Below are 12,625 nucleotides of genomic sequence, written 5' to 3'. Positions count from 1 at the left end.
CTGGGCGCGATGATCTCACTCGTGCGCGTCTGTGAGCGGCGCGCGTTTGTCTGGCAGGTCGTTCGCCTCTTGATGAGACCTTAGTTGCGAGGTGGTGTAGGCCATTCGCTGGCGTCAGTGCTCCTCCCCTGGACCCACGCACGGAAACGCGCACCCATTTGGGGATCCATACGCCTGTATACACGCACCAGCCCTCCGCGGGCGGTGCTGCTCAGGCTCATCCTTTTTCAACCCCGGGATCTGGCCGCTACCTTGCCTCGTTTTTGTGCGGCGCCCGCTGGCCCGGCTCACTCCAGCGCAGAGAGGCTGGGTTTATAGGCGCAGCAGCTCCGGAGGTCGAGTTGGGCTTAGAGTACAGGCCGGCGGAAGCCGGCTGGGACACGGCCGGGGCTATGCTGGGCAAGGATTACATGCTGGCCATCATTCTGGTCAACTGCGATGGTGTGCACGGAGGGGCCTGGTGGGAGGACTGAGAGCTGAGGGGACGAGGGAGCGCGAAAGGCTAACCAGAGGCTCAAATGCAGGGAGGGGGGTACGTCTCGGGGTAAGAACCAGGGCACAAATGAACCCTGATCTTTGCACCGCAATATCCAAGATTGGGAGCTTGGACCATCAGCTCGGACCTCCAGCATAAGAGTTGACAAGGTGTTATCTAAACCTACAAATATGCCCTCCTTTTCCAATCCTGTGTTACCCCTTTCCATTCCATGTTCCTGTAGATGACTTGTGGGGGGACCAGAGTCTGGAGGGGGAGCCAGGCCTGCCCCCTGGCTGGAGGAAGATCCATGATGCTGCAGGTACTTACTATTGGCATGTACCCAGCGGTAGCACCCAGTGGCAACGCCCAACCTGGGAGCCAGGAGATGCTGAGGACTCAGGCACGGTAGGTGGAGTGCGAGGAGGGGGCCTGAGCTCATGTGTGTACTTAGGCCTGCTGCTGCACTGACCTGGCCCCCTCTCTACAGAGGACGGAAGGGATTTGGGGACTTCGTCCCCCCAAGGGGAGATCCTTCTCCAGCCTGGAGAGCTCACTGGACCGGAGGTAACAGGGATAGGCCAAGCCAAATGAAAGGCTTGGGGTTCCATGGCACTGAGAGATGCAGCTGGACCTACAGTCTGCTCTTCAGCCCAGGTTCTGGACTCTGTCCCATGTTTAGGGCTCTATCCTGTGCTCTTGGCTCTGTCCCATGTACTTGACTCAGTATTTTGAGTTTTATCCCTTGTTCTAAGCTCTATTTTGCCACATATTCTTTTCCTTATCCTGGGTTGTGACATATGTTCTAGGCCTTGGCCACTGTCCTGGGCTCTGTCAATGGAGGTTCGCATCTTGTGTTCTAGAATCCCTTATCCTGATTTTGGGCTGTGCTCTGTCTTCACAACTTCTATGTCCTGTGTCCTGACTTTTTCTTTAAATTCTAAGTCACACTTTATGTTACATTTATTTAATATGTCTTGGGTCCTGACCTGCTCTGGTTTTATATTCGGGACACTATATATTCTGGGTCTAATTTCACCTCTTGTGCCCATTAAGTAGTCTGGGCCTCAGCAGTGTCCCTTCTGTAGGAAGTGTGGTCCTCTTACCAGCTCTGCTCTGTTCCAGTAACGCTCTGTCCTGGTATGGTGAGGAATCCTACATCCAGAGCATGGAGCCAGGGACTAAGGTAGTGACTTGGGCCTGAGGGTCAGCTCATGGTATTGGGGAGGGTCCCAAGGGAAAGGTCAGGGGTGTGATTGGGCTGAGCAGAGATGATCAAGGGTGAAGAGGTTTCAGAGGATTTACGTGTGTGGAGCCTGTGGCATCTCCCACCCTACTCCACCTCTCTTCACTCAGGGCCTTCCTGTTCTTTCTCACAACCCACCAGTGCTTTGCAGTCCGCTCTCTGGGCTGGGTAGAGATACCCGAAGAGGACCTGGTACCAGGGAAGAGCAGTATTGCAGTCAATAACTGTATCCAGCAGCTGGCCCAGACCCGCAGCCGGGGCCAGCCTCCAGATGGTGCCTGGGGTGAGGTGAGCTGGCCAGCCCTTTAAGGGGTTCAGCCCAGGATCCAGCAGAGGTGGTTGTCCCTGTTGTGCCTGTTCCTCATGGCAACCACTTTCATCTGAGCTTTGTGTTGCCCTCTGTCCTTGGCAGGGCCAGAACATGCTGATGATCCTGAGGAAGGATGCCATGAGCCTGGTGAATCCCCTGGACCACAGTCTGATCCATCGCCAGCCTCTGGTGCACATCCGTGTATGGGGTGTAGGCAGCTCCAAGGGCCGGTGAGGACCTTACATCCCTCCAAGTGAAAGTTGCTCCTTTTCCCTACAGTCTGTGCTCCCCACTTGATGCTGATCCCTTGTACTTGAACCCCTGGACACAGATCCTCTGACATGGACCCAAGCTCTGCCTCCCCTGACTGGTCCAGCCCTGCTTGGGGAGGGTGGGCTCAGCTCAGCAGGGACAGATGGGGGAGATCCTGAGAGGCTGAGCTGATTCTCTCCTGTGCTCCCACATGCTTCCGGAATAGTGACAGGTGAGTGACAACCAGGTGCCTTGAGCCCCAGCCCTGATTTGTGTGTCCGTCCCTGCCATATCTCTTGCCTGACTTTCTAGCCCTTCGCAGGCACTACAAGCCCCTGCCCCTACGCAGTCTCTATCCCAGCCCCATCTCTACCCCTGCCCCAGCCTTAGCCCCATCTCTTACCTGCCAGGGACTTTGCATTTGTGGCGGGTGACAAAGACAGCTGTATGCTCAAGTGCCATGTGTTTCGCTGTGACGTCCCTGCCAAGGCCATTGCCAGTGCCCTACATGGGCTCTGTGCCCAGGTAAGGGCAAGGAGTGGGGTAGGGAATGTGTAATGAAGCTTGGTCTGAAGCTGCTAGGTGGTGGGGGTAGGGTATGGGCTCCCTTAGCTCTATTTCTCTCTCCTGTGCCTTGAGTTAGCTGCATTGTGTTTCAGATCTTGTCAGAGCGAGTAGGAGTCAATGGTGATTCCCCTTGCTGTTCTCTAGACCCCATCTCCCCTGAAGACCTGCCACGGCAAGGTATGGGGAGGGATGTGCTGCATTGCAGCAATAAGCTATTTTAGTGAAAGACGGGGAGGGGGTCTTGGTTATTTAGTACTCTCCTGGAGAATATGGGACTTGTGAGGTGTCCTGGTCCCAGGATTCTTAGCCTTGGATTAGCGGTGCATCTGTAGTCTTCTGTTTTCTGCTAGCTCTGGCTCTCTTGTTAGGGTGGGGAAAGGGGTCACTGAGAGAGCACCCAGGCCAACTTGGTGTGTATATTTCAGTGGAGCTGCTGGATGCAGTGAGCCAGGCTGCTCAGAAGTATGAGGCACTATACATTGGGACCCTGCCAGTCACCAAGGCCATGGGTGAGGACTGAGCAGGCTGGAGGGGGTGGTGGGCTGCATGAGGCAAGGGGAAGGTGGGTGAGGTAGGATCTACCATTGTTTCTCAGTGTGCTTCCCTGGCCCTGTATGGCCCGGATGTACCACCCTTCCCAACTCAGGATTCTAAACCCAGCCCCAGGTATTCTCTTCCTATCTCTCTGAATCCCAAGTTAGTGAGAGGGGTCTAGACACTTCCTGCAGATCCCTTCTTTACGTTTGAGAGGCCCCATCATGGGCATGTCTCCTCAGGCATGGATGTACTGAACGAGGCCATTGGTATCCTCACCAGCCGGGGGGATCAAGATGCCTGGATCCCTGCCATGCTCAGTGTGTCTGACTCTTTCATGACTGCACATCCCATTCAGGTACCAGAAGGTGAAGTTGGAAGCTGTGGAGGGTGGGCAGGGATGCTGGGGGTTCGTTGCTTGCTGCTGGAAGAGCTCAGTGGGTCCAGCCAGTGCCTGGCCCTCTAGTGACTAGGCCTGGTGTGGGCAGGCAGAGGCTGGTGCAGAGGAGGAGCCACTGTGGCAGTGCCCTGTGCGCCTTGTGACCTTTATTGGTGTTGGCCGTGACCCACACACCTTTGGCCTCATTGCTGACCTGGGCCGTCAGAGCTTCCAGTGCGCAGCCTTCTGGTGCCAGCCCCACGCAGGGGGACTCTCTGAAGCTGTGCAGGCTGCTTGCATGGTGAGTTGGGGTGGGAATGGTGGGTGGGGTTGCCCCGTAGCTGCTTTGTACTGTTGACTGGGGCTCAAGATTGGCAACTTCGCTAGAAATCACAAACCAGTGATCCCAGGGCTGACTATGGATCACTAGTGTTTTATTTGGCCTTCATGATGTTTTTAGTAAGTTTTTAATGAGTTGCCAGTATTTAAGGCCAGGATATTTCACATAATAATTGCTATTCCTATTTTTGTTACAATATCAGAAGCTCTGACAGTGGGTCCACATGTATAAATTTCAACATTCAGCTGGAATGACGTAGGGGCTGTGCCCTGTAGAGTAGGCATTGTCTTTTTTGGGGGTCTCATTTAGATTATTTCCTAGTATCTCTGGATATTTGATTGTGGGACACTTGTACTCTTCAGCTTATTCACTCAACAAATATGAGTACTTGCAGGGTACCAGGCACCAGATGTGACCCTGAGAATTCAGGAGTATGAGGGCACAGCCTTAGGTTAGAGCAGACAGACTAGAAAGAGGTACACCACAGAATGAAGGAGGAGACAGCCCCTTCAGGAGTTCCAGAAGCAACCTGAAAGAAGTGATAGGAAAGAGAGTTGAAGGTCCAAGGAGAACGTTAGCGAGGTGAAGAGCAATAGGACAGAACATGTGCCAAGTACGAGGAACTACATCTGGGAAGGTGAGAGGTATTAGTGGATTAGAGTATCTGAAAGAATCTAGTGTATCTGGAGTGAAAGAGAGGGAGAGATGGCAGAAACCAGGTCATGGAAGAACTTATAGGTCAGGGCAATTTTCTTTTTTTTTTTTTAAATCCGAAGGCACATTGAACCATTGAAAGGTTTTGAGCAGGACAGTGAAATGAAGTCAGGTTTGTGGATTAGGAAGACCACTTAAGCTACAGTATGAGTAAAAGATTTGGAAGAAACAAGAAGTAGGAAGACTATTTAGGATCCTCTGAGTTCAAATGAGAGAAGATTGAGGCAGTTGCATTGGAAATGGAGTTTGGGTTGTAGATCCCTTGACTAAGGGAATCTACTTTGCCAGGGGCCAGTCTATTCCAATGAGAGATGGAGGAGAATCAGCCTAGTGGTAGGTTTGGTTCTGCAGACAACTAGGTTTGAATCTCAATTCTACCATTTTCTGGCTAGGTGATCTTGGATAAGTTATGTGTTCTCTCTAAATCTCAATTTCCTCATTTGCAAAGTGGAGATTATAACACCTGATAATAGGTTTATGTTACATTATATAAAGCGTTTAGCACAGTGTCCAGCCCTCCTTAAGTGCTCAGTAAATGTCAGGTTTTATGTTTTTGTTATTGTGGTACCTGAGAATGCTGTAGGAGCTCCAGATGTGCAGACTACAAGTCTCATATCAGACTTAAGACTTAAATCCCCTGTCCTGCAGAAGCTTTCAGGGAGTCCAGGGGCAGAAAGGAGCTGGATCCTCACATTCCCCTTCTCCCTAGGTTCAGTACCAGAAGTGTCTTGTGGCCTCTGCAGCTCGAGGCAAGGCCTGGGGTGCCCAGGCCCGAGCCCGCCTGCGGCTCAAGCGGACCAGCTCTGTGGACTCCCCAGGAGGTCCCCTGCCTCTCCCCCTGCTGAAAGGAGGGGTCGGGGGTACAGGAACAGCCCCTCGAAAGCGGGGTGTCTTCTCTTTTCTTGATGCCTTCCGGCTGAAACCCTCTCTGCTCCATATGTCCTAAATTGGTCTGGAAGGACTGGAAAAGGATGCTCTGGGTCCATGCTCAACTCTGTACCCCTTAATTCCCCAGGGGCCTGTAGCCTCTTACCCCCCTTGGAGCCTTCCCTGACTGCCTCTCCGACCTTTTTCAGCTTCTGTTTATTGCCCAGTTTATTCTTTAAATGGATGACAGAGACCCTGCACCCCAACCTAGGTAGGTTCTTGGCTCTCCTTTACCTAGGTTCCTGTGTTCCTTGTCCCTGTCCAGCCCCAGACAGTTGGCTCTACCTCAGCAACACTTTATAGTAAAATCAGTACAAATAAAAATCCTTCAGTGACCTCACGGGGTGTGAGTATATTGGGCTTGGGACAGGGTTGGGGGATTAACCACCTGTGTGAAGTGTGTCTGTGCTTGGTGTTGGTGGTTCCCTGATGGAAGTCTGACTTCATTCAACAAATATATTTTCTAAGGCCCTCTCTGTGCCAGGCACTAAGCCAGACACCGGAGATGTAATGAAATAGGGTTTCCTCTTTGAGAATGTCAGAAAGAGTGACGGACAAGAGTCAAATAAACAAGAGAGAAGATAATATACAGTAAAACTAGGAAAACTGAGGGTTGTGGGAGCTCAGACGAGACAGACATACCTAGCCTGAAGCAGTACTAGGCTTCCTGAAGAGTTGACACCTGAGTGCAAAGGAATTCTGTACTAGTTACCAAGCCTAGAGAGTATAAATGTGCGGGGCAGTGGTCGGAGGCGAGGTTCTAAAAGTCTACCTGCCTAGATCACAGAGAGGTATATGTGGGGCAGGAACTTCTGGTGGTTTAAACAATCCTGAGAGCAACTGTGAGATGTGGAGAGACTGCACACAGAAGGGACTAGGGCTCCTAGAGCGCCTCCTCCTGAAAGACAGCCCCGTTTGGTGCCTTGTGGTCAGGACCCCGATGCATTTTTAACCGGAGGTTTCGAGTCCCTTAGGATGTGGGTGCAGAATCTTAGCAGCGGCTCTAGGCGTTTCTGAACGGTCCAACCCATAGTGCTCCGGGCAACAAAGCTGGGGCGGGGCGCCCCGGAAGTGACGCGTTGCCCTGCTGGCGTCCGGAAGTGGAGATGGCGGAGCTGTACGTGAAACCGGGTGAGCGTGGTGGGGGGCTAGAGACGCTGGGTCCACCTTTCTCCCCAGGCCGGACCCTCCATTTCCCCCGGGCTTGCTTCACACATGCCCTCCTGTCCGCAGGGAACAAGGAGCGCGGCTGGAACGACCCGCCCCAGTTCTCCTACGGGCTGCAGACCCAGGCCGGCGGACCCAAGCGCACTCCGCTCACCAAGAGAGTCGCCGCTCCCCAGGATGGAGCCCCCAGAGGTGCGTGGGGGCCCTGGGCGCCGAGAGCGGCTGAGAATGGGCAGTGCCAGGGATAAGCTTGGCCCGAGGGCCCTTTTTGCTCTTCTGAGGATTTCCTGAGAGGTTGGATCCTCAGAAAGAGCCTCCGGGCAGGCCCTTTTCCGAGATGCTCTACTGCCCAGGTCAATAAATGGTACGTTGGTTTCAAAAGAATCGCTCTATGTTTTCATTCAAAGTGATTTCATGCAGACCTATTGTTTTAATGTAGTTTTTACTGTCAAATTCTCAAATTTTATTTCCAACCTGGATCTCTATCAGGAACATCATAGCGTATATCCATTTGTCTGTTCTACATCCTCACTTTGCTCTACAGTAAGCATCTCAGACATAACATTGTTACCCATTCACTCATGCGTTCATGCATGCATTCATTCATTGTCATCTACTGAGCACCAGGTATGAGTCCCGCACTGTTTGAGGGCGAACTAGACGGCAGAGAAGAGGACAAAAAGGTTTCTGCTTTCATGGAGTCCACACTCTCCCTTTGGAGACAGACAAATGAAATAGTGGTAAGGGCTCTGCAGAGAAATAAAACAATGTGAGAGTGACCAGGTACCTAAGATAGGTACCCGAAGGGTTGACATTTAAGCTGAAATCTGGATGATGATTAAAAGCTATCTCCACAAAGATCAGATGCATTGCAGGCATTGGAAATCATTACAACAAATGCCTAGAGAACAAGGAACACCTCATGGTTAGAGCACAGTGGGCTACGGATAGTGGTAAGAAGTAGGCATGGGCCAGGTCATAGTGGGTTTTGTAAGCCAGGATAAGGAGTTTGTATTTTAATTTATGTAAAGTTGGAAGCCATTGAAATTTTAAAGTAGTAGAGGGCTGCCTTTTCACCTGAGCATTTCTCATGCCAATAGGTGGGGCTGTGGCCCTGAGAAGAGGCTCAGATTCAGCTTTTCTTTAGCATCCCTGTATTCTCCACAGCCTAACACTGCAGAGGAGTGATATAAGCTAAGGTTTCTTAACCTTAATTTTTTGTCCTGAGGGACTGTCCTGTACACTGTAGGATGTTGGCAGCATCCCTGGCCTCTATCCACTAGTTGCCAATAGCACCCTTCTAGTTGGGACAGCTAAGGTATCTTCAGACATTTGCCCTAAGGGTAACATCTTCCCAGATTAAGAAATACTGACTTAACATTTTAAAACAATATTGTATCTGCTGTGTGGAAGATTTTAGGGATGAAGTGGAAAGTCAAGAGGTTTTTATGGTAACAGGCAAGATTTAGTGATGTTTTAGACAAGGGTAGGAGTAGGAATTGGATGGATATGGGACATGGAGAAAGTAGGAATGAGTAGATATAGGAGGCAAGGGCAAGAAGAATCAGTGTAACGTGAATTTTTGCTTGAGGAACTGGCTGGTATTGTTCATTGATATGAAAAGCCTGGAGAATAGTGATTTTGGGAGAGGGTAAAAGCAAGCTTTCTGTCTTGGCCATGTTGAATTTCAGCTGCTTTTTCGGGGAGAAGTGTAGGCCATAATTACAGAAACGAATCACCACCATATGGATGGTATTTGATGTCATGGATGTGACTAAGGTTACCAAGGAGAGTGTGTGGACAGAGCCCTAACATTCTCTAGTGTTTCATGGTTGAGTAGAGAAGGAATTAGCAAAGGAGACTGAGAAATAGCAAAGAAGTAAGAAGAAAAGTAAAATTTACTCTAGAAGAGAGTAGAATCTTGACTTAACCATAATGAATGCCGCATAGAGGTCAAGAAAGAAAAGTTTTGACCTACATAACGATCACTGATAACCCTAAAAAGTTGATGGAGTGATGAGAACAGAAACCCAGCTAGAGTGGACTGAGGACTGAATGTGAAAAGAGGCAGAGAAGTAACTACAGGCAGCTCATTTAAGAAATTCTGCTATTAAGTAGAGATGAATAATGGGGTGTGTAGGGGGGGGTACCTGAAGATGGAATGTGAGGTAAAGGAGGGTTTTTGTTTTTAAGACAGTATACACTAGAGCTAGTTTGTATGCAGACAGTATGGTTCAGGAAAGTGGGAGAACTGATGGTGCAGGAGAAAAAGATTAAGGTTAATTGTAAGACGGAAGCCTAGAAAAGGCAGGGGAGGCTAGGGTACAGAGTTCAGCTGGAGAGATGGTCTCTGATAGCAGGAATCTCATCTATTAGAGGAGGAAGAAAGTGGCCACCATACAGGTGGGTTAGTAGAACTGATAGTGAAAAAGAAGGTAAAAGTTTAGGATAAATAAGATGTGAAAATTGTTGTTGTGAAGAGTAGAAAATGAAGCAAAGTGTAAGATTTCCAGGCAGTGCTGGATACCTTTTAAAATCTGTAGCCATGAATTTAAGGTGTAACTCAGCATGGTTCTATTTTTCCTCCTGACAAGTGCAGACAAGCTGAGTTTACCAAGAAAGTGGGACAATGGGAGGGGATAAGTGAGGTAAGTGTTTATAAGGGAGTGATTTAAATGCATGGCAAAGTCTGAGTAGCTAGCTGGAAGGGGAGGAGAGGTGGTCAGATTTTGGAGATGGTACACTGTTGAGAACACAGCAGAAGGGAAATGAGGGGCTGAGAAAATGGGTGGAAAATGAACATTGGAGGTGAGATCAAGAAACCAAGAGGCCACATTATTATATGACTTAATTTTCCATGTGGATGTTGATACCTAAGAATAAATACTTTTCTCCTCTAGCCTTCTCTTTTTGCAGCAGTTCCACCATCTCATAACTGAAGTCAGAAGCCAGGAGACATCCTGGACTCCCCTTCTTCACCCCCAATCCACCAAGCCCTGTTGCTTTCTCCTCTGAAATAAATCTCAGACCACTTCAATTCCCCTCATTTAGTCTTTCACCTGAATCCATACCAGCAGCCTCTTCCCAGAGCTACTCCATTAACTTCCCAACTGGTGTCCCTGCCTCCATTCTCGACCCATTCTCATCAGTTTTTCGCAGAGCATACAGAATGAACATCTTGACTTTTCCTGCCTCTGGGCGCTGCTCTTACCTCCACCTAGTACACAATTCCTTTAGCTCTTCATGGCTGCATCTGTCTCAGCCATCAGTTCCTAACGTCATGAGCACGTTTTGCTATACACTAATCTAACAGCTGCACTTCTTAATCGTCATTGCAACCCTGTAAAATAAGTGCTATTACTATGATATTCCTGTTTTACAGAAGAGCAACCCACGCTCAGAGGTTAAAAGTAACTTGCCATATGTCACATAGTGGGTGGGCTGGGATAAACTTAGATGTCATTCAGAAGGCCTTCCTTGAACACACAGTCTAGGCACTTCATTTTCTCTTTGTAGCATGCAACATAATTTGGTAATTTTCTTGTGTTTTTTTCCTCCCCCTTCCTCTGGAATTTAAACTGAGGTCAGGAACCTGATCTGTCTGGTCTGGTGCCTCACACTGCCTGGCACATAGTAGGGACTTCATAAATATATAGTTTTGAATGAAGGAGTTGTCTCACAGAGTAGCTCTCCACAGAAGGGATGAAGTTAGAATTGAGCTTCTTACCTATTTCAACCATGTTTGCTTGATCCTGCTTTATCTTTTCAGTCCCAACCTCAGAGACTTCTCCTGGGGTAACCCCAATGGGGCCTCCACCTCCTTCAAGCAAAGCTTCCAGGCCTCCACCTGTGGGGAGTTGTACTGCCTCCAGTGTGGAGCCCACAGATGTCCCAGTCATTGAGTGTGAGACTCTGCTGGAAGATGTGCTGAGACCTTTGGAGCAGGCATTGGAGGACTGCCAAGGCCACACAAAGGTAAGCTCTGGCATAAAGTGATGGGGAGGGTTCTTATCAACAGCCAGATGCAGGTGTGGCTCCCAAAGGTAGACCCCCTGACCCTATAGACAGTGGCTCTTAACCCTTTTTGAGTTATGGACCCCTTTGTAACCTGCTAAGGATTTTCCAGAAAAATGAACACAGGGTTTCAGGAAGATTCAAGGGATTTCTAAAGACTAGTCAGTAGAGGAGGCTTATAGAAACCAGAGTTGAATTCAGCAGCCATTAGTGATAACAGCTTGATTTTCATACCTCTAGGACCTCTAGGCCATTTAGAGCAGAGCCTGCTGATTTTGTGCTCAGGGAGGAGGGGAAAACCCCTTTTTTCTATCTGTAGTGTTTCTTAAGTTCTGTTGAGGTAAGGGATCTGGGGACTCTTAAAGGAAAAGTAACGTAGTACTTTTCACCTCTTTGGTCTTAGTTTTCTTATTTGTAAAGTAGCACTATAGAATGAGTTTCATAGAGTCTGAGAAACTCTGGGAATTTTTAAATTTCAGTGGAGCCTCTGACCTTGGGGTAGAGAACCAGAGCTCTTAAGAGTAAGTGTAAAGTTCCTGGGCCAGAGAAAGCAGGTGCTTCCTGTGTGGCACTGTTTCCCCTACCCTGTTGGGCTGGCAGCACTGACTTGGAGGGGCTTTCTGTCTCACAGAAGCAGGTATTTGATGACATCAGCCGACGCCTGGGTTTGCTGCAGGAACAATGGGCTGGAGGGAAGCTGTCAATGCCTGTGAAGAAGAGGATGGCTCTGCTGGTGCAAGGTATGGGTGGGTCCCTTGTTATAGCCTAAGTCCCTCATCCTGGCATGGTTGGCTGAGCTGGAATAAGTACTGGGATTTTGACTGGTTGTGAGAGGAGGAGTGGGAGCTATGTCTTTTGCCTCAGACTACTTTCCCAGCCTCTCTCTCTTTCTTCAGAGCTTTCAAATCACCAGTGGGATGCAGCAGATGACATACACCGCTCACTCATGGTTGACCATGTGACTGAAGTCAGTCAGTGGATGGTGGGAGTTAAAAGATTAATTGCAGAAAAGAGGAGTCTGTCTTCAGAGGAGGAAGCCAATGGACAGAAATCTACAGCCACAGCTGAGAACCAGACTGTACCAGGCGTCCAACAGGCTCCATAATCCCGTGGGTTCCCCAGACTCACCTCACAACATCTCCTATGCCTTGTCGTGAAAAGGCCTTCTCTTATTTGGCTCCCTTTTACCACCTGGGAGACTGTCTGCCCCATTTGGGTCCTTGGCCTGACCCACCTCTGGGGGAAGAGGTCCCACCTGGATCACAGGGAGGATCACTTGTTACCCATAACATACACATTTCAATAAAAACATCTCAGTGGTGGGCCCTGGGTAGATGAGCCCTTCCTATGCCAAAATGGTCCCTCTGGTGTCCTCGATTGCCGTGCTCCTTGTGCACCCTGAAAACATCTGTTCCCCTCCATTAATCATGAATGGCTTTGCTAGGCACAACCAGACTACTGCCTGCCATTTCCCCCCAAATTAGATCCAAACGCATCCCTTGCTGGGCTGAGTAGCCCCATCTTTGGATGATTTCATTTCAGCATAAGAACAGAGGTTCAGATAGCATGGGGGGAATTTTCCCTCAAAAAAAGAGACTGCTCTACTTGTACTATGTCCTCCTGAGGTATGCAAGTGCTACAGAGATTAGAACCAGAGATTAGAACATAGCTGTATAAATTCGAGGAGGAAAAGATGTGAA

At 49.3% G+C, this 12,625-nt stretch overlaps 2 protein-coding genes across 4 annotated transcripts; both read left to right on the top strand.

The window, feature by feature from the left end:
• Nucleotides 1-39: 39 nt before the first annotated feature.
• Nucleotides 40-6,084, top strand: APBB3 (amyloid beta precursor protein binding family B member 3). 3 transcript variants are annotated; one of them, XM_039836293.1, is made up of 13 exons: nt 40-441; nt 720-883; nt 966-1,042; nt 1,601-1,661; nt 1,863-2,009; nt 2,134-2,261; nt 2,510-2,515; nt 2,694-2,808; nt 2,943-3,027; nt 3,276-3,359; nt 3,627-3,742; nt 3,873-4,064; nt 5,527-6,084. In XM_039836293.1, the coding sequence occupies exons 1-13, from the start codon at nt 393-395 to the stop codon at nt 5,761-5,763; spliced, it is 1,461 nt and encodes a 486-aa protein (XP_039692227.1). In that variant the 5' UTR covers nt 40-392; the 3' UTR covers nt 5,764-6,084. The 3 variants fall into 3 exon arrangements, with proteins under 3 accessions (XP_039692227.1, XP_039692228.1, XP_039692229.1); XM_039836294.1 differs by lacking the exon at nt 2,510-2,515; XM_039836295.1 differs by lacking the exon at nt 3,873-4,064.
• Nucleotides 6,085-6,223: 139 nt separating this feature from the next.
• On the top strand, nt 6,224-12,281 carry SRA1 (steroid receptor RNA activator 1). Its single transcript, XM_039836304.1, has 5 exons — nt 6,224-6,875; nt 6,978-7,103; nt 10,681-10,886; nt 11,557-11,665; nt 11,822-12,281. Exons 1-5 carry the CDS (start codon nt 6,851-6,853, stop codon nt 12,028-12,030), a joined length of 675 nt encoding a protein of 224 aa, XP_039692238.1. The 5' UTR covers nt 6,224-6,850; the 3' UTR covers nt 12,031-12,281.
• The last annotated feature ends 344 nt before the right edge of the window (nt 12,282-12,625 follow it).

This window comes from Pteropus medius, unplaced genomic scaffold (genome assembly GCF_902729225.1).
Source record: "Pteropus medius unplaced genomic scaffold, Ma_sr-lr_union100, whole genome shotgun sequence".
NCBI lineage: Eukaryota > Metazoa > Chordata > Mammalia > Chiroptera > Pteropodidae > Pteropus > Pteropus medius.
Note: the sequence above shows the minus strand (reverse complement) of the source record. Positions and strands in the feature narration are given on the sequence as shown.